At 42.1% G+C, this 27,246-nt stretch overlaps 2 protein-coding genes across 3 annotated transcripts in view; both read left to right on the top strand.

Annotated features, from left to right (window-relative positions):
- Nucleotides 1-14,753, top strand: part of FAM3D (FAM3 metabolism regulating signaling molecule D) — a 40,740-nt gene extending 25,987 nt beyond the window's left edge. For both annotated transcript variants that reach the window (XM_087708779.1, XM_087708778.1), the window contains 4 exons: nucleotides 5,666-5,716; nucleotides 6,664-6,748; nucleotides 11,757-11,883; nucleotides 14,387-14,753. In XM_087708779.1, coding sequence (XP_087564905.1) covers nucleotides 5,666-5,716; nucleotides 6,664-6,748; nucleotides 11,757-11,883; nucleotides 14,387-14,476 — 353 coding nt within the window. In that variant the 3' untranslated portion in view covers nucleotides 14,477-14,753. The remainder of the gene's footprint in view (nucleotides 1-5,665; nucleotides 5,717-6,663; nucleotides 6,749-11,756; nucleotides 11,884-14,386) is intronic.
- A 10,362-nt stretch (nucleotides 14,754-25,115) lies between these two features.
- Nucleotides 25,116-27,246, top strand: part of FAM107A (family with sequence similarity 107 member A) — a 75,746-nt gene continuing 73,615 nt past the window's right edge. Inside the window, exon 1 of the mRNA XM_087708775.1 lies at nucleotides 25,116-25,543. Coding sequence (XP_087564901.1) covers nucleotides 25,520-25,543 — 24 coding nt within the window. The 5' untranslated portion in view covers nucleotides 25,116-25,519. The remainder of the gene's footprint in view (nucleotides 25,544-27,246) is intronic.

The following is a 27,246-nucleotide window of genomic DNA, read 5'->3' as shown; positions in this document are numbered from 1 at the left end:
GTCTTAAAGACTGTTATCATATGACAATTTCTCCCTTTGTCTGCTACTGGACATGGCTATGTCATTCACATGGTGCTATTTCCAAATAAATGCTGATTCACTGCAACCAGTGAAAATACTTTAGCTGCTCTACAACTTTGAGGAAAGTACTACTACCACTATCATCCTATGCATCCTGGGACAAGCATTCTAAGTGGATATTCCCTCCTAGGAAATATTTCAGTATTTCTCACTTGGGGTTTATCCCCATTTCACAATTGTCTCATCACCGAATTGGGTGAGCCACCTGTTCAGGGAGAGATAACATCACTTTATCACCCCATTGCTAATGATTAGGATTCTCCTTTCCCATTTATGTTACCATAGGCATGCCTTTCCAAGTTAGTTGATGTATTTCATTCAGGGGTGGGATTCAGTGGTGGGTTGCAGATGGTACTCCCTGCTATGGGCATACCGGTACCTGCCCAGAGCACCAGGTACCATTCCAGTACAATGCTGCAGAGGGCCCACCTGCCTGCCTGAGCTCCTTACCTGTATTTGAGTTCTTCAGCGCTTACGCACACATGCACGGAGCACATGGTTCCTGTGCAACGCTCCGCCAAGCAGCTGGAGTGTCGTGGAGGCTCGCAGAGGCATCACAAGATGTAAGGATGCATGTGTGCATTGTGCGCGTTCATGTGGGGAGACCGGGGTATGGTTGCAACAGGATCTGGAACCCACTATTGGTGGGATTCTACCAGTTCAGCCCGATTTGGGCGAACCGGTAGCTGCGACTATCAGCTGGAAGAGAACTAGTTCGCTCTCACTTTCAGCTGGGCCCATCTGCCCCCACCCGCCCTCACCCACCCACCCTTACGTCATACTCATCTATATTTCATTTTCTGAAGCCCAGCTAATAGGCGCAGCAGAGTGGATTGCTGCGGAAGGTGGTTTCTCTGTAAATTGTGCACGCACGCTCAGCGAACCGGTTGTTAAACCGATAGAATCCCACCCCTGATTTCAATTCCTTACAAGCTAACCCCAACAGTTCGTTGGCTAATTCACAGGGCAATACAGCTGAAACCCTTCTGTTCCAAATGACTAGGAAAATATTGAAGTGGTACACCACTGAATTCATTTAATACTTTTTTAAAAAAGGAAAGGGAAAAGTAGGTAGTTCATGGGAAAAATAGTGCTTTTTTTTTTTCTTGTAAAGGACAATGCTTTTGCCAGGTTTCAAATGAGCAACTTTCTATTTACAGGACAAGTATGAAAGTCATTGTGCTGTTAGGTATTAGAAGATATTAGAAATCCTGTTAACCATTAATTTAAATGCGGTTTATTCCTGCCCCTGTGAAATGTAGCTAATGAACTGCAGGAATTAGCTCTGACAAAGCGAAATGCACCAACCAAAGAAGACAAGAGCAGCTGAGGCAACATCAGAAGGAAAAGCATGCTTAAAAATGCCAAGAGGTCACATTCACATTGGGAGGCATGTGAGTGAAGAACAAAGTAATTCATTCCAATAGAAGAGAATATATGTAGACCAAGGTTGAACTATGGCCGTGATGGATAACCTATGGTACCCGTGCCAGAAGTAGCACACAGAGCCCTCTCTTTTGGCACATGCGTCGTTGACCCAGGTTAGATTTCCATGGCAGAGATTTCCAGAGCCGAAGTGGCGCAGTGGTTAGGGTGCAGTACTGCAGGCCACTTCAGCTGACTGTTATCTGCAGTTCAGCGGTTCTAATCTCACCGGCTCAAGGTTGACTCAGCCTTCCATCCTTCCGAGGTGGGTGAAATGAGGACTCAGACTGTCGGGGCGATATGCTGACTCTGTAAACCGCTTAGAGAGGGCTGAAAGCCCTATGAAGCGGTATATAAGTCTAACTGCTATTGCTATTGCTATTCTGTTTCCCTGCAAACGATGAAACAGAAGCTCATGAAAGAAAAAGGTTTTGTCGGGGCGCTGGTATTGGGATGCCTCACCTCCCACCGGTCAACTAGTCTTTGGGTCTCTGCTGCGCATGCATGCATCTCCCTGCAATCCTGAACATGTTTGTGCATGCATTCACACCTTTTAGTTTGGGCCTGCGTGTGTGAGCAGTTTGGGCACTCGGTTTCTAAAAGTTTCGCCATCACTGAACTATGGAGTCCTTCGTGCGCTCTCTGAGCTTGGTTGTTTGCCTGCAGACATTTCATTATCCAACTAGGTGTCATCATCAGTTACCAACTGAGGGTGATGATGTGCATTAAAAATGATATCTAGTTGGTAATGAAACACCCAGGTTCAGAGAGCACCAAGGACTCCAACATAATCTATTTCTACCCTTCAAAAATGGGCTGCTCTGATTATGAAAGAGAAAAGAGACAATACTCTGGAATCATAAAACAATATCATTTTTATGATAATTAAGCTAGCCTTGAGAAAATAGTATGACATCTGGCAAGCCCAATGGACTTTGGCACTGTTAAAGACTTCATAAACTTTACCTGTAGCTTAATCATACATTCTCACAACGAGGGAACGGTTGGTGAAGATAACAGAATTTTCAGAGATATCAAAATTGACTTGTTCGATTAGGGATAAGATAACAATATATCTGCAAGTGACAGAATCCCCCCCCCACTTTTTGTTGCTGAAAATGGAAAATAAAACAAACTTAGTTTTAATGATTAGAAAGGATAGAGAGTGGAAAGAAGGGATCCGCGATATACTGTTAAGCAGACTGAAAGGATAAAAAAGTCCAACTTTTTTATCCTTTCAATAAAAATTAATCCTTCAATAAAAATTAATACTAAGAAAAGGAGCAACAGATACGGTTAATGAGACAAAATCCCTGGGCCGTCTCCTACTGTGAGACTGCAGACCAGAAAGGAAAGTCCGATCAGACATAACATGTCTTTGTAGATAAAAAGGAACTTGTAGCTATTCAAGATCTATACATGGGATGAAAGTCCTAGGAGGCCCTAAGATTACAAGTGGCAAAAAAAAGCCATATCCTTCTGAGTCAGTTAAGACTGGAATAGCTTAGTAAATAAAAATAAATGAGCAGAGGGAGGAGTAAGGAAGGAGTAAGGGGAATGTAAGGAGGGCGTGCTGGGAGTAAGGGGAGAAGGAAGGTTTGAGGGGAAAGGGAAGTAGGAGGGGAGTGTTAGAGGGAGGAAAGGAAAGTTGGAGGGGGAAGATGGGGTGTATGGAGAATGGAAGTGTCAGGTGGGGTTGTGAATGATGAGTTGTGTTTTCTTTTTTATTTTGTTTTATTTCTTTTCTTATAGCAAATATCCAGTATATAAGTGACTGTAAAATGGAATGTGAAAATGAATAAAATATATTTGAAAAAAAAAAATGAGCAGAATTTGAATGGTTGCAATACAGTGCAGCAGAAGTACAGAAAGACCAATTGCCCTAATTACTCTAAAAGGCATAGTAAAAAGTATATCTCTAGATATAAACAATCATGTGCCTGATGCACACATATGTGGTGGAATTGTACATACTGTAGCATCATCAACAGTGTTATCACCATCTTGTCTACCAGTGGTGGGTCCCGGGCGGTACGACCAGGTACGGCGGTACCAGTAGTAGCTGGGAGCAGCGACCATCATACTGGTATGGTGGCTCATTTGGCCCACCCGCCCACCTATGTTCCATAGCTGTTTGTAACAGAACTGACCAAAGGGATGTGCACAGCATGCGGTGTCTGCGTGATCTCCACCAAACAGCTGGGTGTCGCAGGGCAATAGAGTAAGCATGCGCGTGCAGTGCATGTGCCCATCTAGGATGCCCAGCCCCATGCGCAGCATATTGGTTGCAATGGGGTCCAGAACCCACTGCTGTTGTCTACATATCAGAAAGCATATCTGAGCTGGCAACAAAGGTGGCTATGCTGTGTGCGATTTTGATCATGGGCGAACCACAAATAGGTCACCAGCTTTATTCATACCTTTAGTAGTTTCTCAATTAGTTGCCGCAGTGCAAAGGGGGTTTACAGTATGCATATAGTGGTATGCTTTTTTGTCGTTGTTTGCACACATTTTTGTGAATCGATTGATGCAAAATTCAGCAGAAGAGAATTGCAGTCTTTATTAGCTGGTCTGAGGGTGTGTAGCATGACATTTTTTTTTTTAGTAAGGCCTTGCCAAAATGGAAAATGGGGAATGACACAAAGTGTGTGGGCCTGCTTTGATATTTCCTGTTTCTGAAATCGGGTTTTCTCTTTGTTTCTGAACTTGTATGAAATCTATTTCAGGATTTAAAACAAACTTTTAAAGTATTCCACATTCAAGAGTTTTTTCAAAATTTCCACTAGGTCAGGGGTGTCAAACGCAAATCGTCACGGCAGCATCACATGACATATTGGGACTTTTTCCCCCCTTCGCTAAACCAGGCATGGGCGTGGCCAGCATTTGATGCATCTGGTCCGTGGGCTGGGAGTTTGACAGCCCTACTGTCGGGGTTCCAAATAGCATCCAAAAGTAAATCAGAGTCCAAGGCAGAATATTGCTCAAAGTTCCAATTTACTAAGAGAGCCATGTTGGCACATCTGGGAAAACCCAAATCTGAAAGTTTCCCAGTTTTCCCCACCGAGTTGAAAGTTGACGTCTTGCCCCCACTCCCACAAGTCCATCACATAGTCCAATCTTCCACTGCCATGTTGGCAGTTGCACCCATCCAGTTGCGGTCAGGTGCAGAGTTGCAAAGAGAAAGGATGACCTTGGCTTTTTAGAAAGAGTTTTGTTATGGCTACACAGCATCTAACAATCCCCCCTCCCATTTTCCTACAATAGAAAATGCATAGTAGAATAATAGGAAGTGTGGCAGGCCAAAGATCCAAAAGAAAAGATGGCTGCAGACCTGACACCTATGCTAGTACAATTTGGAGAGGCCTCTGAATCCACAGAAGGGAGGAGAATGCAGACTTGGGGCCCAAAGTATGACATTTTTACAAATAATTATCAATTTAACAAACACCATTTTGAAGAGGAAGAAATCTTACAGCTCCTGCTTGTAGCAATTGTCCATAGGCAGGACTGTGGCAATAGTTAATATTGTTAAATATTTACTAGAGTTTCCTACAAATTGCTTGAAGTCAAGCTTTACAGTATTTGATTATTGAGTTACTTTAGTGAAGGATACACAATTTATATTCTGATAACTGGAAGATTCAAATACTGTTAGAAAGTGGCAACATTTTCAGGTTTATACATTCACCTTCTTTGGGATTCAGCGTCACTTGAGTATTGATTCAAAAATCTACAAGATTTTTTGGTTAGAAGCAAAGCAGAATTGTTTGCCCATAAGAAGTAATTCTTATTAGTTATTTTCAACATCCTGGAAAACTTATCATCCATCTTTACATGTTTCCTCATACTTTGAATGCGTATTTCTTTTAAAATAATCTGTATCCATTTTGTAGATTTTGGCCATGTTCCAAGAACAAGCATAAAACCTGTCTTTCGCAGTTTTAGCAACAGGACAAAAGGGACAATGCAAAGTATGCTGTAAAACAATTATTATCATATACTTCCACTCATGTTGAAATCACGTTCCACTCCTGATAACCAATTAATGTTACCCTTTGACATTTTTATTTCATTTTTCCATTATTCCAGAGACTGAACTAAGTGCATGTACTTTATAAACATGTTTCATTTAAACTTGTGTTTCATTTAAAATCTCCAGGAACCACGGGAAAACTCATCAAAACAGATATCTTTGACATGTATTCTGGAGGTATGTGAATTTGTTAATCCGTTATGTATTAATAGTGGAACTCTGAGAGTTAAGGAAAGTTGAATGTTCAAGAAAATTTTCATAAAGCAAAGAAATTGTTGAGATGGTTAATATTAATTATACTTCTGTAGTTCCTTGTAACTTCTGAATACAGGCTAAAACTCATAAACTGGGTAACCTCCAGGTTGGATTTCTATAGTTATTTTAGTCTATTGTACCTATTTCCATTGTAGTCTATTGTATCTATTTCCATTGTAGTCTATTGTACCTATTTCCATTGTAGTCTATTGTACCTATTTCCATTGTAGTCTATTGTACCTATTTCCATTGTAGTCTATTGTACCTATTTCCATTGTAGTCTATTGTACCTATTTCCATTGTAGTCTATTGTACCTATTTCCATTGTAGTCTATTGTACCTATTTCCATTGTAGTCTATTGTACCTATTTCCATAGGCAGTCTATTGTACCTATTTCCATTGTAGTCTATTGTACCTATTTCCATTGTAGTCTATTGTACCTATTTCCATTGTAGTCTATTGTACCTATTTCCATTGTAGTCTATTGTACCTATTTCCATTGTAGTCTATTGTACCTATTTCCATTGTAGTCTATTGTACCTATTTCCATAGGCAGTCTATTGTACCTATTTCCATTGTAGTCTATTGTACCTATTTCCATAGGCAGTCTATTATGCCTATCTCAAAGCAAAGCAGGTTGGATCAGTCTATGGGATTATTCTTGTATACAGAACCCTCTAAACAGTGCAGCCAACATCTGGAAGGCAGAAGCTGACCTATTGCATTTGGTTGCTTTATTTCTTGGGGGGAGTACTACATTATTCGTTAAGAAAGACTGTGATCTCCTTTGTTAGTTATATTTTCTATATATATCAGAAGTTCACAACAAGTAATTCACAGACTTTTTTTTCTTGGTTTTCTCCGTAAGATATTAAACATTTGCTAAATTTTATGAAAGGAATGAGCAAAGGCACCCTTATGCTCCTTGCCTCTTATGATGACCCAGCAACAAAGTAAGTAAACTACTGAAGTACTTCTTTCATTTAATTAACTTTGTGGTGTAATTTGTTTACATAGAAATAATACACAAGGAGATCCATATTTAAAAGTTCTTGTTAGTGATGTAAGCATTATGTGATCCTCAAAATACTCTAAGATCAAGTTCTCAATTGTTAATATCCTTTTGATGCAGAGAAAACAAGACAGATGGTCTAGAATTCCCTTGTATATTGAATACGTGCTACAAATTCTGTTCATATTGTAAGGTTCCAGCGGTTTCCCCGAGCCACTGAAATGCCAAAGAGTAAGACTCGAGGCTTGCAAAAAGTATTTATGGCCATAGTAAAAGCTGGGTGACAAAACTATATCCAAAACATACAAACAAATGCATGTAAGGAATAACCACACGCTGCAAGAGTGGCTCAGAGTATTATATACATTCTAGGCAGATAGAAACAAAGTCTATCCAATCAGAGACAAAGAGTCGTTACCAACATAATCTTTAAAGCGTTCTTTTGTTCAAGCTCCTGTCTCTGTCTACCTTATCTATGGAGTATTCCTACAGCCTTGTGTAGGGGGTGGCAGCTCCCCTTTGCCAAGTTGTTTTTCGGCAGAATGCTTTAAGGATTTATGAGCCAGGAGAATTCCCTAGTTTGGTTTCTTTATCTATGCAGCCTGACATTCCCGTGTAACAATTTCTTCTATGTTTTCAATGATGTGCCTAGCTTTGAAGCCAAGAATAGAAGCAAGATGCAGCAGTGAGATAACATTTCCAATAATGCCATCCAGTATTAAGGTTACAATTTGCTAGGCTAGAAAACAATTAATTTCTGACAGTATACAATAATATAAACAGAAGCCAATAACAAAGCTTAATTCTTAAGAAATGATTTCTAGCATTATAACGTATCAGAAGCAAACAGCAAATATTGGTTTAATCAGTAACAATTATATAGAAACATAAAAGCAACTAGCCAATATTGATTCATATACTACTTCAATATATAGCACCACAGCTCAAACAGAGTGTACAGTCACCAGGTGTTTTACTGCTTAACTATTTTAACTGTAACAGGAAACAGGAAACTCTATTTAGAACAAAAGAACATAGAGTATATATCATAGAGTCAAACTTGTAAACACTGCCATCTACTGGCTGAATACTACTATAGCTGTTGTACAAAAATACATTCCAACAATGAATTCCAACAATATGAAATAACATGAGCGCAACTAAGATGAATACAACCTCAAGGTATATTATGAGAGAACTTATTCACTATGTTCTTTTATTTATTAAGAGATAAATGGTAAGATAACCTTTATTGTCATTTGTATTAAAGACACACTGGCACACATTAAAAATGAAATTCTGTTGCCTGCTTTTAAAAGTATACACATACATAACACACATATAGACATGCTATATATATACATATGTATATACTTATACTCTTTACATATAAATACATACAAATATTAATCACTGTCCATCTTGAATAATATTGAATAATCACATTACTTTCAATTGACATGCAAACTATGGAATAAATTTCAAAAATTGCCTTTTTGAAATAGTTGGAGATTCTGTAGTTGCTAAACCAGAAACAGTCAAAGGAAATCAAGGGTATTTATATTATTTCCATGACCTTTGAAGTAACAAACTTGAATATCCTGTTCTGATAAAGCAGTGAAGGATTGCATTGTACCACATAAATATGATTCCAGGATCTTAACAGGACATGAATATAATAGTATCACTGTTGAAATATAATGGATATCTCAAAAAATGCTTAGTAAATGTTAGTTATTCATTACTATTACTGGATGTCTAACTCAGGAATAGGAATGTTAACTCATTTGTTTTGGTCTTATCCTATTAGCATCATGTTTTGGACTAATGTTGGCAGATTTATTACTATGAATCTAGATCAACTGTTGTTTGAAAGGTGCTTGCATTGCTCTTAGCTAGAGCCACAGTTCTAAAATTGATCAAGATGGCATGCACTGTAGGTCTTGGCAGCCTGGATTTGGCTAAAGGAATAATTCGACAAAACTGGAAAGTAAAATGATATGTACTCACTTTTGGCAGCATTTGAGATTATTGATAATGTGTTGCATATCGGTATTTCCGTTTGTCTTTTTTTCAACAAAGGAGCAAGAAAAAAGACAAATTTCAAAAAATGCAGTCAATTATTATGGAATTCTTTTGATTATAATGTAATTTCCAGAGGTGTTTTTCTTTGTTGCTCTGCTTATTATTTATATAGTTTATATATATAGTTTATTTATACAGAAAGAAAAGTAACAAGCATTACTTTTAAAGCAATTTGTGGGCAATTTTGTGTGTGTGTGTGTGTGTTTTCATAGATTTTCATGGGTACAGGTATGCAGGTCTTGGCATATTCGGGTCTTTTCCCATGTAAGATTAAGAGTATCTTGGCAATGTTTCAACAAGGTCCCACTCACCATCTTCAGGCTGGTGCTTTTGGCTTCGTGCTTGTGCGAGCAAAGCGTGATCGGAGCTGCCGTCTTTCTATAAATATTGGTGGGGGTGTGTGGAGTGCTGGCTTTGTTGCTGTAAGCGGATTGGTTGGCTGTGTGGTAACATCTTGATTAGTTGATGGAGTTGATGAAACAGATTAGTCAGCTGTTTCATAACATCCTGTGTGGCTGAGGTACTGGCTGTGTGCCTATTGTTCTTTTGTGTTGTAACGACCTGGGTAATGGGCTGTGTGGTGACATCCTGAGTTCTATTGTAGTGATATCCTGAGTCCTGTGCTGCAACCTCCTGTGGGGTTGGCTGTGTTGTAACTTCCTGAGTTCTATGGTGTAATGTCCTGAGCAGATGGCTATGGTGTAACATCCCAGGCTTTTGTTTGGCTCTGAGTTTGCAGTCTGGACATATGTTCATGGAGTGTGTCTGTTTACTTTGTGTGGGGGTCAGAGGGGGGTGCAGCAGTTGGTGATGCCACCGTGGTTTGGCTTCTGGATGGTGGTTGCATCTGATCTATGGGATGGGTTTGGGTTTGAGTCTGGTGAGGGTGATTGATGATTGCGTCCTGTGTTGTTCTGGGTCCGGTGTCAGTTTTCGTGGCTGGGACTCGTTTGTTGACTAGGGCTAGTTTCTAGATGTCTGGTAGGCGGGAGGTATCATCAGGGTTATTCATATTGTGGGGGTGTTTCTCTATTTTGATGGCTTCCATAATTATTCTCTTGTTGAAGTGTTCAATTTACTCTCAGATACTCTCAATCTTACACAGGAAAAGACCCAAATACACCAAGACCTTCATGTGTGTGTGTGTATGTATATATACAATATATATATAATGTTTGAAGACATGCTTCTGTAAGTTGCAAGATATCACATTTATAAATGGCTCTGAAGGTTTTTTTCAGCTGCAGAAATATGGGAAGATGTTGTGCTAAAATTTTACCTTATTTAAATGAACAGTAAAGCAATTTGGATTGCTAGTGCTGTAGTATTCTAGTGCTGTCCTAAGTATGTCCTAAGGATGCTTGGGTGGTTTAGGGGCAGGGAATTTTTGGGATGTGGGGGGTGATTGTCATGTGTGTTGGGCCTGGTCTCTGGGTGTTATGTGAATTTTGTTGTATGGGTATACTGTGCATATACGTACAATGACAATAAACTATTCTCTATGATGCAAAGGGACGAGGTGGCTCAGTGGCTAAGATGCTGAGCTTGTTGATCAGAAAGGTCAGAAGGTCAGCAGTTCGAATCCCAAGTGCCACCTAATGATGTGAACTCCAATTACTTGTCCCAGCTTCTGCAAATCTAGCAGTTCAAAAGCATGTAAAAATGCAAGTAGAAAAATAGGGACTACCTTTGGTGGGAAGGCAACAGTGTCCTGTGCGCTTTTTAGTCATGCCGGCCACATGAGCACGAAGATGTCTTCGGACAGTGCTGGCTTTTCGGCTTTGAAACGGAGATGAGCATCACCCCTTAGAGTCGGGAACAACTAGCACATAATATGTGCCAGGAGAACCTTTACCTTTAAGCATATTGCAGTCTAATGGAAGTAACTCCAGGGTATATAGGAGTATATCAGCAACAAATGTTGGATAAGAAGGAGGGAGGGAGGGAGGTTGATTCATTCCTGGCTAAAATCATCTCACAGTCCTGCTTCTACTTTTCTGGAAAAGGATGGTTTGGGATGAATGCAAAATCTGTTTGTTCTTCTTTGTCTCACACCAACTTAAGAGCATTCAGAATCTCAATTCAAAACATCCTGTTTTGATAGTTTCCTGAAAAATAGCAAAGAAAAAGAAAAATAGAGACAGACAGCCTACAAACGGAAAATTTAAGAGTGTTTCTCTTCTCCGTCTGCCTGGATGGAGAGGGAAGCTCCTAAAACCTTTGGCTCTGGGAACCACAGAGTTGTTGCATAGATGAATGGAAATAGCTAAAAGAGAAAATATTTTATGCAACAGATTTGGTTGACAGAAAATAAGGAGAAACTATCTGCAGTCTGAATTAGCATTGTATAGATGGATCTTCTGAAGTGGTGGGATTGAGCCAGTTTGCATCTATTCGGGAGAACCGGTTGTTAACTTTCTAAGCAGTTCGGAGAACTGGTTGTTGGAAGAAATCTCCTTTTGTTTTTTTCCACTTTACAGGGCTAATCCTGTAAGGAAGGCAGAAAGGAAACACTCTGGTGTTGTTTCTAGCCTAACCTTTATTCCCCTGCTTACAGAAACTGCCTCTCCGGTTAACCCTTATTACATTGTAACAGCTAAGGCGAAGTGCCCATCAAAGTGAGTGATGTTGAGTTGGCCACGCCCACCCAGTCACATGATCACTGAGCCACGCCTACCCAGCTGGTCAATAGGGCAGAGAACCAGTTGTCAAATTATTTGAATTCCACCACTGGTCTTCTGCCATCTTCTGAAAGCCTGAAGTGTTGCATTGATCAATTTGCTAATTCTGCCGCTGTTATCCTCCACACTTTGAATTGCTGTGTTAAAGGAAAAAATATGACAAAATGATTTTCTGTCTCTCAGGCTAAATGATGAAGCCCGGAAGTTATTTTCTGACTTAGGAAGCAAATACGCTTCACAGTTGGGTTTTCGAGACAACTGGATATTCCTTGGTGGGAGCGGACTCAAAGACAAAAGTCCATTTGAACAGGTGCGTTGTGGTAACAATACTATAATCCCAAGTGATCTTATGTGGTTACTTAAGAAAATGGCAGAATCCAAAAAATCCTAACCCCCCTCCAATCCATTGACTATTAGGACTATGACAGAACAGGAAATCCCCTTTCCTGGCAAAGGGGAAATCCTTTGTTAATGTCAGCTCCCAAAACTGGGTTAATCTGGTCCATTCCCGTGGCAGGTATTCTTGTCAGCCCTTAGATTTAGCCAAAGGTAGAAAAAAAAAGTATCTTGGGATGAGCTTTCATGTGGTTTAGGACAAGGGTGAGCTGCTGGGGGTTCGCACAGGTTCGGACGATCCTGTAGCTAGGATTCTGCCCAGTTCGATGAACCCACAAATGCCATCCCTGGCTGGCTCCGCCCACTCCATCCCTCCCACCCCACCACTCCCAGGAGTCTCCACGTGGTCTTTTCATCATACAAGGTAAGTGCAGGGCCGCATGGAGGCTCAGGGAGGGCAAAAATCGAGCCTAATGGAGGTCCGGAAACGAGCCTGTTTCCAGCCTCCAGAGGGTCTCTGGAGCCTGGGAGAAGCAGTTTTTGCCCTCCCGGAGGCTCAAAGAAAGCTTCCGGAGCTTGGGGGGAGGCAAAAAATCCCCCCCCCTGGCTGTGGTGCAGGAGGCCGACTAGGCCACGCCCACCATGGCCACGCCTAGCCAGCAACGAGGCAGCAAACCCGTTGCTGGAACTTTTGAAGCCCACCCCTGGTTTAAGGTACGGTAGCAGAATCTGTCCAAGCCCCCCTCTGCTTCGATTTATACCTAGCACAATCAAGGTGAGTTGTTTCAAGTTCCTTTCTTATACTTTGTACTTTCCTAGAACTTGGGTATTTTTTATAACTCTTTTACTTTTTACTCTTCTGCTTCTCTGAATCCAACCCACGTTCCTTCACACCTCTGGAATTAAGATTTTCAGTAGTATTGCCCTGTGGCTGGCTTGCCTGCTTTTTTTTTTCCTCTTAGAAGCTAACATTTCTATATTGCTCTATCTCTGTCTTTTATCTCTGGTGGTAATCTTCAGTTTATGACCGTTGAGTTAACAAAGGTTAGAATAGCAATATAGCAATAGCAATAGCAGTTAGACTTATATACCACTTCATAGGGGCTTTCAGCCCTCTCTAAGCAGTTTACAGAGTCAGCATATTGCCCCCAACAACAATCCGGGTCCTAGAATTAACAATGGCCCCAGAATGAATGCCAGTAGGTGGTTGTGTCTTTAAATACAAATGATTTCAGATAAAAGCACGTTTAAATAATTGTAGTTAAATGAGAATTGTGGTACACTGATAGTAAAATACATAAAGATTTTTGATTTAAAATGTACAATTCAATATGAATGAAGTATAAGTAATGATTTTGGAAGAAACGCACAAAATGTATTTGTAACCAATCGACACACTTTCTATAAAGATGTAATGAAGGATGATTCTTATTTTGTGTTTTTGTTCAATTAAAACAATAAAAAAACTTTTCAAAAAAACAACAACAATGGCCCTAGAAAGGATAATTTATAGCCTGCAAAGCACTTCTGAGCATCACAAAATGCCACACCACCACCTTGGAGTCACATGGTTGTAATCTGGGTTTTTAGCAACCTGTTGCTCTTAAAACTGCAGGCTGTCCTCGATTTACAACAGTTCATTTAGTGACCATTCAAAATTACAACGGTACTGAAAAATGTGACTTATAAACCGTATTTCACCCTTATGACCGTTAAAGCATCCCCATGGTCATGTGATTTATATTTGGATGCTTGATGACTGGTTCGCATTTATGACGTTTGCAGTGTCCCGGGGTCACGTGATCACCTTATGTAACCTGTTGACAAGCAAAGTCAAGGGGGGGAACCAGATTCGCTTAACAACGATGTTACTAATTTAACAACAGCAGTCATTCACTTTACAAATGTGGCAAGAAAAGTTGTAAAATGGAGCAAAATTTCTCACTTAGCAACATAAATTTTGGGGTCGATTGTGGTCGTAAGTCATGGACTACCTAGTGTAATACTTAGGAACAGTGGTGGGATTCAAAAAGATTTACTACCAGCTCTGAGGGTCTGGTTTTTTGGGTGTGGTTTTGTGGGTGTGGCTTTGTGGGTGTGGCTTTGTGGGTGTGGCTTTGTGGGCATGGCAGAGGAAGGATGCTGCAAAATCCCCATTCCCTTCCCACCCCACTAACCTGCTTTCCAGCTCCGTTCTCCTATTCAGGGCAACAAAAGAAGATCAGCTGGGAGGCAGCAGGGGCGGGGCCAGCCTATTTGCCGATTCTCCAAACTACTTAAAAATTTCCGCTACTGGTTCTCCAGAACCTGCCAGAACTGGCTGAATACCACCTCTGCTTAGGAAGAAATATCTACCAGCTACTGAGATGAAGAAGTTAATGCTTTGGTTTTGTGGAATCCATATTCCTATTTGTTGAAAAGTATAACTATCCAAAGCAAGTGCCTCATTTTTTTTCTCTTTTTTTCTTTTTCTACAGCATTTGAAAAACAATAAGGAGACAAACAAGTATGATGGATGGCCTGAAATTCTGGAAATGGAGGGCTGCGTTCCTAAGAAGATAGAGTAGCATAAAATGAATTTTGGCACAAGAATGAACTGTGGTCTTATCAAACAGATTTTTTTTTTTTACTTTGCCTAACAATCTGGAATGGTGAATTTGAAATGACTCAGTCTTCAGTCCTTGAGGTTTTGAACTCGAGTTCGCTTCAACCTGCTGGTCTCAAATGGAGTAACCAAAAGGGTCAGTTTTTCTATGTGTAGGAGCCTTTTCACTACTACTCTGACATATAAGTAACGAGTTCTGAAGAACTACAGGCCTATACTCCCAGCTGAACTAATGTTTTGGGAAGCCCTGTGATGATTCTAGACTTCACAAATACAAGAACAAATCCTTCAAAAAGAGGTTTTGGAGGTGAAGTTATATGCAACATAGGACAGTGATGGACATTGTTTCATTCTTGGGAGCCACATTTAATATTCCAGCTAAAGCAAAGACTGGCAGGGTCAGGAATTTGGGAGTGGATGTTGAGGTTGGACAAAGCACAGTTTTGGGATTTCTCTTTGGTTTGTTTTGCATCGTTTAAATTCTGTTTTAATCTGCCATTGCAATTTTGTGATATATTTGTGCTTCAAAATAACATGAAACCTAGCTGCCAATTTTGAGTACACCATGCTGGCTACCAAAACAACCGGGATTATAAATGAAATTAAGACTTGCTGCTTGGGTAAATAGCAGTAGCAGTAGACTTATATACCGCTTCATAGGCCTTTCAGGCCTCTCTAAGCGGTTTACAGAGAGTCAGCATATTGCCCCCAACAATCTGGGTCCTCATTTTACCCACCTCGGAAGGATGGAAGGCTGAGTCAACCCTGAGCCGGTGAGATTTGAACCGCTGACCTGCTGATCTAGCAGTAGCCTGCAGTGCTGCATTTAACCACTGCGCCACCTTGGCTCTAAATGCAGCCACTAGCTCTGAAAACTGACTTGGACAAACATCTGGGAATGTCTAATGGATGAAGACTGTTGCTCAATTAAATTGCAAACTAGTGGTATGATACAAATGACTACATTCATATTCATTTACAACATTTGGCATGATGGCATAATTAGGAAAATAATGTCATTACATGAATGAATACATTGACGAAAATCATGTCAATTATATAATTTGTATAATGATATCATTATAGTGTGTGCACATGTGGAAATTTGGTCTATTATTTGCAAAATCTCTTGAATCAAGATTTGATAAATCAGTCTTTTACTATATTTTAAAAAAGGTTGAATCCCAAAATCTTCATAGTACCCAACTATTATATCACATATCCCTTTTTTTTTAAACTGTCAAGCATTCCAAAAATATATTATGTATTCTGGTGTTATTCTGGGTCAGATGTGAAAAACCAGGTCCATATATGAAGGTTCAATTTAACTGACTCATTGCTAAACAGCCAATGGAGCAAGAATCTTGTCAACAAACAATCAGCACTTGGTTCGAGTTAGATAAAGGTCAATGGCACTCGGGTGGGGGGGGTGTTGAACTTAGATTGTGGTTACCAGGGATGTGCAGTCACTAGAGGCAAGGGAGGCGTGGCCTCACCAGTCATGAGGAAAAGAAAAAGAATTTTAAAGATTTTTTAAAAAAATAATTAAAGCCAAGGTAGTTGCTGCCAGATTCACAGTGACTTGGAACAGTGCTTTGTGTTAACTATAGGAGGAGGCCAGAGAACTAGGGGCCTCCTGTGCATAAGGAATTTTTTGCCTTTTAAGAGATAACCAAGGGTTAACAAGCAAAAAATGCCTTATGCAAATGAGGCACGTATTCTCTCGCCTCCTGTAAAGGGCATTTTTAGAGGCTTTTTAGAGTTCTCTGGGAGCAACTAGCTCAGTCTGACAGAGCTCTGGCCTTTCATGAGGGGAGGGCAGGGCAGGGCAGGGAGAAACAGAGTTGAAATCGTCTCTGAAACAGCTGGAAAAGGTGCGTGTGTGGGGAGGGGGGAGGAATTCAAAAATTTTGATTGCATACAAAACCACGTTGCCTTTTCAAACACACACACACACACACACACACACACACACACACACACACACACACACACACAGCTGGATAAAAGTATATAAGCCCAGCTTCACTGATTACAAGTTTGAAAAGGCAACGTGATTCATCTGCAATCAAAGGCCCCGATTGGAAGGCAGCAGGGGAATGGTGGGTGGGTGGGGAATGGCAGAGGAGCTGCTTTCAAGCCTTTGGAAAATATATCCAATCCAACTTCTGTGTTTGTGTTTGTTTGAGAGTGAGTGAGTGAGAGAGGGATCCAACTTCTCTGTGTGTGTGTGTCTGTTTGAGAGAGGGGGGAGGGAGGGAGAGAGGGAGGAAGGAGGGGGAGGGAGAAGAAAAAGAATGGGAAAACTTACTTTGCAAGGGGGAAAAATGCTATCGCTTTAAATCGGAACTGAGCATGGCTGTGGAATTCTGGGAGTTGAAGTCCACAAGTCTAAAACAATTGCTGCCTCACCAGCCATAAAGCTCACCGCACGTCACTGGTGGTTACATAGGGATTTTAGGTTGATCCCTCTTTTCACCTCTCCACCTCGTTCTGCCAGTCCTTCTGCCACCTATTGGCACACTGAAATATTTGTGCTTGTTTATAAAATATATAGATTGAACCAGTAGTGGGATTCAAATAATTTAACAACCGATTCTCCCAGAATCAGGTTGGCTGTCATGGGAGGCGTGTCCCATCCCCATCCTCCAACTCGGTCATACATGTGGGACAAGCCTCCCATGACAGCCAATCTGACTCTGGGAGAACCGGTTGTGAAATTACACCCACCCCCCGGACCCCTGCTATTAAAGTGGATCCTAGATGCTGGGCTGGGCTTAGTTGTGCTGCGCTACGCTATGCTGCAAGGGCAAAATGGGCAATGGAGCAGCTGGCAAGAGGGAAGAAGGAGGAGCAGGGAGAGGAAAAAGGGAAAATTGCCTTCTCATTCACTCGCACCTGCTACTCCATTGCCTGTTTTTCCATCGTAGCGCAGGACCCAGGATCCACTTGGATAGCAGGGGATGGGGTGTAATTTAACAATCGGTTCACCTGAACCAGTGCAAACCTGCTGAATCCCACCACTGTACTGAACCCAATGAAGCTACTTGTCAGGATTCCAAATAGCATCCAAAAGTAAATCAGAGTCCAAGGCAGAGTATTGCTCAAAGTTCCAATTTATTAAGAGAGCCATGTTGGCACATCTGGGAAAACCCGAATCTGAAGGCTTCCCAGTTTTCCCACCCAGTTGAAAGTTCAAGATCTTGCCCCCACACCCACATCCATCACATGGTCCAATCTCCCACTGCCCTGCTGGCAGTTCCACTCATCCAGTTCCAGTCAGGTGCAGCAGTGCAGAGACAAAGGATGACCTTGGCTTTCTAGAAAGACTTTTGTTTTGGCTACACAGTAAATATCTCCATGCACTCCCCCCTCCCATTCTCCCACAATAGAAAACGTGTGGTAGGCCTCAGATACAAAAGAAAGATGGCTGCAGGCATGACACTACTCAGTTTTCATGCTTCAGATAGTCACTCCACTTCTTTCACCCATATCAATTCTCCAAAATGATGTTATTCCTGATAGAGTCTAATATCTCATCCTTCAAGTCACTCTTGCTCAGAGAACTGTTTTGTCTTCTCTTTTTAGGTAGGGAGGGGATAGAAAATGTCCTGCTACTTCTGGTTTCTTGGTTTTCATGGAAACACCTGGCTGAATTTGCCTAACAAAATAATGGATCCTGCCAGTCTTGTCCAACCAGTTTGACTTCCATAAATCTCTTCTATTCTGGGTCTAGTTTGTTCAGTCATAAAATCTTAGTCTTGGAAGATGTGTGAAAGGTCTCCTGTCATTTTTTTATATTTATTTCTTTTATCAGATTTACAGAGCTACCAAAGTCAATCAACTCTGATTGGTTTACTAAGCAACTAAAAAAATCTGTTAGATGGCATGACTGAACAAAACGAATAAAATCTCATAAAATTAATATAAGACAACTATAGAACATAGAATAACAGAGATGAAAGGGACCTTAGATGTCTTCTAGTACAACCCCCTGCTCAAGCAGGAGACTCTCAGCCATTCCAGGCAAGTGGCTGTCCAATCTCTTTGTGAAAGCCTCCAGAGATGGCGCACCCACAACTTTTGAATGCAAGCTATTCCGTTGGTTGATTGCTATCACCATTAGGAAATTTCTCCTTAATTCTAGATTGCTTCTCTCCCTGGTTAATCTCACCTTTTGGTGTTCTGGAAAATAGTTTGATCCTCTCATCTTTGTAGGAGCCTCCCAAAGAAAGCCATTTCTCGTCCCAAGGATCTGAGGAAAGGGCCAACTTCAAGGAAGGCAGGGCCAAAGCAACACAAAACCCTGAGTGGAAAACTATAAAGATAAACTTGAAGAAGTTAAATAAGTTAAATAAGTGGAACCACTATCACAGGGGTGTCAAACTCAAGGCCGGGGGGCAGAGTGTTTAGATCTGGCCTGCTGGGCCACCCTGGAAACAGCAAAAGACCAGCCCACGGTGCCTCTGCCAGGGAAAACAGAGCTCAGGAGGGTCGCAGACAGCGACCCTACCGAGTTCCATTTTCCCTGGCAGAGGGTTGCAGGACGCTGTCGCAGCCAAAAACAGAGCTCATGAGGACTGCAGGTGATCCTCACGAGCTCCATTTCCGCTGGCAGTGGGTTGAAGGTAGCTGTCACAGCCAAAAACGCATACTGGGGAGCCCGTTTTCGCTGGCAGAGCGCTCAGGCCACCACAGGCGCCCCCGACACAAGTGACGTCGAGCTGGTCAGGTCCACCTTAGCCCCATGAGATCAAACACAACTTTAATGCAGCCCTCAATGAAATTGAGTTTCACACGACTGTATTATCATGGTTTTCCAGATATCCACAGACTGAAGCTTGAAATAGCTCACTTGTGATTCCATCCTATAGTTTTGTTCTGTATTTTGGGGAATAAAATATAATAAACTTTCTTTGCAACAGAATCTTCAGACAAAGGTGCTGGCTTGCCTCACACCAACCGACTGCTTCAGAGGCAAACATTTCTACATTTCTTTTTTTTTTTTTCATTTCAAGGTAAACACTTTATTGAATAACCAAAATGTTTTGAATTAGGTACAAAAGTAATTGGAAGTTGGCCTGTCAAATTCAGCTTCTGAAGAACAGGCTCTGTTCCGTGAATCGAACTTCATATTTTGCTTTGAGAGCATTCTAATTTGTACAAGATTGATTTTTTCATGCTTTCTCATACACTCGAGTGGAGACAGTTTTGTTCATAACACACTCCACAACCAATTTACCATCCACTATTTTTCTTTTCATTATGGTCTCTTTGCCATCCCATTTCTGCACCTGATTGAGTGAGCCATTGTCTAGTGTCACAACACTCTCTACATTTCTATTTTTTCCAAGGATAAAGCAACAAGTTGCAATTTCATCTTATAACCAGCAGGTGGAAATCTTTCCTTAGGAAGAAATAGAAAGAAAGAAAATGTTGGAACTTTATAGTCCTAGGCTGATTTCTTTAAATCCAGGGACTTCTATTGCAAATGACAAAACCTGAATGGACACAAAAGTGATAGCCCAAATAAAGCTCTTTCATGCCCCAATAATTCGAAGATGCAGTCCAGGCTTTTTATATTAAAATCAGTGCATATAATTTACATTTCTATTTATAGCATATTCAGACATTGCATTTCAGTCCCATATGTGGCAAACAGATATCACCAGGTTGATTTGCCCCATTTTTGACATGACTCATCATTATCCCTCTCCCCTGAGGCTCTTCCTCTACTATAATATCCATCTTCCAGATCATCAACACACTCCCCCAATTCGTCTATCGGGACATTTCTCTTGGATCAAGTCCATTGCCCATCAGGATTCCAAATAGCATCCAAAATTAAATCAGAGTCAAAGGCAAAGCATTCCTCAAAGTTACAATTTATTAAGAGAGCCATGTTGGGACATCTGGGAAAACCCGAATCTGAAAGCTTCCCAGGTTTCCCCACCCAGTTGAAAGTTCAAGGCTTTGCCCCCACACCCACAAGTCCATCACATGGTTCAATCTTCCACTGCCATGCTGGCAGCTCCACCCATTCAGTTCCAGTCAGGTGCCGGGTGCAAAGACAAAGGATGACCTTGGCTTTTTAGAGAAAATTTTGTTATGGCTACATAGCATCTAACTCCATATAAATCCTGTCACATTTTCCCACAATAGAAAATGCATAGTAGGATAATGAAAAGTGTGGAAGGCCAAAGATCCAAAAGAAAAGATGGCTGCAGTCCTGACACTGCCTTTCCTCCTAGCATATATTTTTCAGAAAAACTTCCAATATTCATTTCAGGACATAACACATCACCCTCGCCATTTTCTCCTCCATAAACACGCAATTCTGCTTTATTTTCAATAGTATGGACTGTGGTATTAGAAACTTTTAAGGAGAGGGAAAGAATCAAAGCTTCAGAAAGCAAGAATCTATCAGAATGGTATATTCCTTAAATTTTGCAAAAAGGAAGATATTATATTAAGTCATGTATGAGCCTTTACACAACTTCATGGGGACATGGCTTAAGGTGTACCATTCTGACACATGATACAACTTCAAGGAATCATTTTTTTAGATGACAGGGAAATTTCCCTATTTTCATATAGTGTAAAAGGTAAAGGTTCTCCTCACACATATGTGCTAGTTGTTCCCAACTCTAGGGGGTGGTGCTCATCTCCGTTTCAAAGCCAAAGAACCAGCGCTGTCCGAAGACATCTCCGTGGTCATGTGGCCGGCATGACTAAACAACAAAGGAGCATGGAACGCTGTTACCTTCCTATCAAATGTGGTCCCTATTTTTCTACTTGCATTTTTACATGCTTTCGAACTGCTATGTTGGCAGTAGCTGGGACAAGTAACGGGAGCTCACTCTGTTACCAGGTGCTAGGGATTTGAACCTCAGAACTGCCAACCTTTCTGATACACAAGCTCAGCATCTGAGCCACTGAGCCACTGCATCCCTTTCATATAGTCTATATCCTATATAATGGTTTTTGTTATACCAATCCTGAAGAGGCAACCTGGCAATTCTCAGCAAGGATAAAAATTGTCACGTACTACTTTCTAGCAGGGGAAACGGAAGGATTTATATATCTTGCAGTCAGCTGGTTATTTGCATCCTTTTCGAGAGTTGTTGAAGCACTTGGAGATTTATCTATATCCTCAGGGTCACCTGAGTATCTGTGTCCTCAGGGTCACCTGAGAAGCAGTGGTGGGATTTAAAAAATTTACTACCAGTTCTGTGGGCATGGCTTTGTGAGTGTGGCTTTGTGGGCGTGGCAGGGGAAGGATACTGCAAAATCCCCATTCCCTCCCCAGCCCACTAACCTGCTTTCCAACTCCGTTCTCCTATTCAGGGCAACAAAAGAAAATCAGCTATGAGGCTGGGAAGCCGTGGGGGTGGGGCCAGCCTATTTGCTCGCTCAGCTGCTGCCCCCCCCCCCCCGGAGTTCACAGGCAGCGAACAAAACCACACACTCTTCTAACCCTCCAGCTCTCCTACATTCAGCTCGGCGCGACTCAGGTTGCTGCTTTCTTTGGCCTTTTTAAAAAAGCTTCACGGCATATTTTATTTCCCATCTCCAATCTGAAGCATAAATTTGCTAAGGCACGCCCACAAAATAACACCCACAGAACCAATAGTAAAAAAAATTGAAACCCACCCCTGCTCTGTGGTAGACCTGTCTCTTGACAGTCCCAATCTACGTCATGATAACTCTGGGGTTCTGCTCCAGTTGAGGGTTTCTGGCTGGCTTTCTACAGGAGAATGGAAAGATTTGGAAGGCAACTGCAGCAAAACGTACACTGGACTTGCCTCTTCCACTTTTGAGTGGGATTTTTTTTTTCTCAAAAGCTCTGTTCCTGCATTACCATCAGAAGGAGAGGGTTGCAATGGCCAACAGTCAATGCATTAAAATGCATCAAAAGGTACAGTGTGCAACCTGGGTTTTGTGTTGTTGGCTACAGAGCCAATGAAGTTGAGGCCTTTTCTTAGAACAGTATTTCAGATATCTCCAGGTAAAGTCATCTTCTAGCCAGGAGGTTGTCTTATAAAAGGATTATGAAGTTGACATTGAGCTATTTTCTCATCTCGGATATTATTTCATGTTCTCAAGACTGCTATGAAACTGTCATTACATGCTTTGGCAAATCTAGTCTTTCCACATTCTTGTTCCTGCGTTAGGTCCTCCCAGAAATCCAACATTTTGAAAGTACACTATATTGCCAAAAGTGTTCGCTCACCTGCCTTTACTCGCATATGAACTTACTGTGACATCCCATTCCTAATCCAGAGGGTTCAATATGATGTCGGTCCACCCTTTGCAGCTATAACAGCCCTCAACTCTTCTGGGAAGGCTGTCCACAAGGTTCAGGAGTGTGTTTATGGGAATTTTTGACCATTCTTCCAGAAGCACATTTGTGAGGTCACACACTGATGTTGGACAAATTTACGTGGCCTACATGGCTGAATTGCTGTCATTCCCAAACACTTCCACGTTCATATAATACAGCTGACAGTTGACTGTGGAATATTTAGGAGTGAGGAAATGTCACAACTGGATTTGTTGCACAGGTGGCATCCTATCACAGTTCCACGCTGGAATTCACTGAGCTCCTGAAAACGTCCCATTCATTCACAAATGTTGGTCAAAACAGTCTGCATGCCTAGGTATTTGATTTTATACACCTGTGGCCATGGAAGTGATTGGAACACCTGATTCTGATTATTTGGATGGGTGAGCGAATACGTTTGGCAATATAGTGTATATCAAGTGTCCTGGATTCTGCATAGTGTAGGAGATTTATAAAGCTGTTTGAATAAAATAACAAATGTGATCTTGTTCTGCGGTGACAAATTGGTCATTGGTGGTAAATGACAGTTTTGGGAAAGTGGAGGCTTAGGAGAAGATTGCTGCCATGGTACCAAGCACTGCCTACAAACATCTTCTTCTGTCGAATCTATCCATTTACAATTTGTGAGATAGATAGAATTAATGCCGGGGGGGGGGGGGGGGACAATAATGAATTGATAAAGTGATTTGGAGATTGAAAGAGCCCTCTTTTTTCCCTTCTTAATTTGAGCTACGGCTGTAACAATAATGGTTGTGGTTAAAATCTGGCTTACTCAATAAGCTTTTCATCCTGGCACTGATGATGTGAGATTCAGCTGGTTCAGACCAGTTTAGGCCAGTGGTGGGTTTCAAAAATTGTTCAAACCTACTCTGTGGGTGTGGCCTCCTTTGTGGGAGTGGCTTGCCATCCATGTGACCGGATGGGAGTGGCTTGCTACCCATGTGACCGGATATGAAGATGCCAACGACACTTGTCAGAACCACCTTAAACTGCCTCACACACAGCACTGGCATGCATAAGAATATGATGTAAACTTGTTTTTTAAAAGGCATCTTTGGTTTGCGTTAAAACAACTTCAACACATGTAATGTTCTGATTGCACCACAAACGCAGTCATCATCCTTACCTTTCACAGAGGCACTGAGTTTTATAAATATGAGCATGATAGTCAGTGGTAGGTTTCAAAACATTTTGGAACCTCTTCTGTAGTTGTGGCCTGCTTTCCAGGTCCACTGGTGGAACTTCTTCTAACCGGTTTGGTAGATTTGACGAACCGGTTCTACCGAATAGGTGCAAACTGGTAGGAACCCATCTCTGGTTCAGGCAAACCGGTATTTACGGTGACCAGTTGGCCCCGCCTACCCGCCCCTGCCTTACTCTGTCCTATATTTCCTTTGTTTGAGCAAGCCCAGCTGATCGGCACAGCAGATTTACTGCTTTTACTGTTTTACTCACTGGGGCTGTAGGAAAAGGTAAGATTTAGAGCGGATTTCAAATGCAATATAGGCACGCGAAGCGAACTGGTTGTTCCACTGATGTTACCTAGTTTGGGCAATGAAATATCTGCAAGAAAACAATCAACCAAGGACTCCTTATTTCAACCCTGAGCTACAAATACTCTCCTTATGTTTCTATCCATCACGCCACAAAAGCCATTATCACGCAACCCAGACAGGTAGATGAAATCTTAGAGACTGGAAGCAACAAGAGGAATGAGTTTGTCTCAAACTACATGTAGCAGCAGCCCCTTGCCCTGATGCTCCTTGGGGCCCTTTGGTCCACTGTGGTGTTTTGCTACATTTCTAGTGAGCAATGCCATGCTTTGGGCCCTTCTTTGAAAAAGTCTGGGTCAGACTATGAGGCCAGCTGGGAGTCTGAAAGTCAGGCATACAGGATGTGTAGACAGCCTAGAGCCCATCCAGATTCCCTCTTCCTCTTCCTTCTTAAAGCAGCTCCTGGGACTTTGATTTCCTTGCTGTTGTTTTTCCCAAGGCTGCACTGAAGTGAGGAGCAAATTGGGGGCAGAGGGAGGGGAGAGGAGGAGGAGGAGGAGGGAAGGATGGCACAAATCCTTGATCAAGTAAAAGGGCTCCCGCTGCTGCGGCCCAGCTGTGTGGCACAGGTTGGGTTCCTCCTCTGATCAGCTCTGCTCCCAGTGACATCTTGTTGTGTCAAGTCTGATTAATCTAATCTTCAAGAGGCTTTCACATACACGCACACACACACACACACACACAAGAGAGAGAGCTCTGTTAAGGAGATGGCCATCCCCAGCATGAAAGCTGCCTTTGTATGTAGCCCCGGGCAGCATGCGAGCCAGTTGTTAGGTATATTCAAAAAATGAATTCTTTACATGCCAGGATCAGCAATCAAGGGGAAACCGCTTCGCTCGTCCCCTTGAACCTCTGGCTGCTATTTTCTGACCCTTCTTACGCGATGAGTAAATGGGAGTGCAAGGAGCTGCATAACATCACTCTCTGCAAGACCGAAGACCGGAGGCATCTCTCTGGGAAAAGTGCCCTGGACTTTTTGAACCTGGCAGAATAAGACGACTCCATATATAGGGCTGGTGTGTTCTGGCTTTCTCGCTCGTCCACATGCAACAAAACCCTGGAGGGAAATTCAAACTGTTGCAGGGGGAAGAAGTTAACTTCGAAAATCATGGGTGCAGCTCAAGGGAAAAAGGTAAAGATTTTCTATTTTGCATTTAGAGTTGGGTAAGAAGACATGGTGTAGCCAGCAAGGGGGGGTTGGGGGATTGGGTTGGATTCATCCATTGAAATGGGTCAACTCGTGATAGAGTGAATCTTTCTATTTAATCCAAGTGGGGGGAGCAGATCTGGTGGGCTGGAAGGAAAGTTTCAAAGGTGGCTCAGTGGCTAAGACGCTGAGCTTGTCGATCAGAAGGTCGGCAGTTCGGCAGCTCGAATCCCTAGCGCCGCGTAATGAAGTGAGCTCCCATTACTTGTCCCAGCTTCTGCCAACCAAACAGTTCAAAAGCACGTAGAAATGCAAGTGAAAAAATAGGAGCCACCTTTCATGGGAAGGTAACAGCGTTCTGTGTGCCTTCGGCATTTAGTCATGCCAGCAACATGATTACAGAGATGTCTTCAGACAGTGCTGGCTCTTCGGCTTTGAAATGGAGATGAGCACTGCTCCCTAGAGTCGGGAACGACTGGCACATATGCGCGAGAGACCCAACTTTCATAAAGCAATGAAGGGGACACAATAAGAATGACTGAAATATTGGACATCATTGGGGATCCATTTTGAAAAGCTCCTTAAAGATATTCTTAATGAATGCCTGCTAAGAAAATTACTTTGCTCCCAATAAGACACCCGACGAACATAGCCATATGCGCTTTAATGATCTGGAACCCTGTTAAGATTTTTATCTTATTCTCTGTGGCTAAATGTGGTAGAAAATGGGAGAATCTAGGGAAGGGAATATTCTACACTAAACTTAAGCTTCTCTAACATATCCTGGTATGATTCTGAAAATTATTTTTAATACATTTACACTGGCAATTCACAATTACACTGTACAACAAGGGGGAAGGGGGGAGTAGAAAGAAGAAGGTGAACTCAAGTGCACCTCCTAAGAGTACTTCAGTGGGCTGTTCTAGGAGAGGAAAAGTCAAGTGGCACTTAGTCCCACTTCTCCTTCCATTGGAATCTGGTCAAGTGGCTGCTAATGAAAAGAGTCCTTGGAAGGGAGGAGTTACCAGCGGCTTTTCTCCAACCCAATCTGGTTCTATCCAATCTGAAGCTTGGAATGTCACATTGATTGGGCCACCTCCCCACTTCTCAAAATTGGAAGGAGTTGCAGGGGAAGCTCTAATTCAGGCGTGTCAAACTCAAGGCTTGCAGGCCAGATACGGTCTGGGAAGTGCTTAGATCTGGCCTGCGGGGGCCACCCTGGAAACAGTGAAGGACCAGCCTGTGGTTCCTCTGCCAGCAAAAATAGAGCTCGGGAGGGCCGTAGGCGGCCCTTTCAAGCTCCATTTTTGCTGGCAGAGGGTTGCAGGAGGTCATCACAGCCAAAAATGGAGCTTGCAGGGCCACGCACAGCCCTCCCGAGCTCTGTTTTCACTGGAAGAGGATTGCAGGAGGCTGTCACAGCCTAAAACAGAGCTCCAAAGCCCATTTTCACTGGCAGAGCACTTGGGCCCCACAGGCACCCTGAGACAAATGATGTTAAGCTGGCCATGCCCACCCTGGCCACGCCCACCCCAAGATCAAACACAACCCTGATGCAGCCCTCAATGAAACTGAGTTTGACACCTCTGCTCTAAATGGTTTCCTTTGAAAGAGGAAACCACTCAGACCATCGCGTTCGCCTTATTCAGTATTCAGATTATCACAAAGGGGTCATTTTGTTCAATAAA

Source organism: Thamnophis sirtalis, unplaced genomic scaffold (genome assembly GCF_051295495.1).
Source record: "Thamnophis sirtalis isolate CommonGarterSnake01/CBP01778 unplaced genomic scaffold, rThaSir2_p1.2 scaffold_3, whole genome shotgun sequence".
Lineage (NCBI taxonomy): Eukaryota > Metazoa > Chordata > Lepidosauria > Squamata > Natricidae > Thamnophis > Thamnophis sirtalis.
This window is presented reverse-complemented; position numbering and strand designations above follow the sequence as displayed.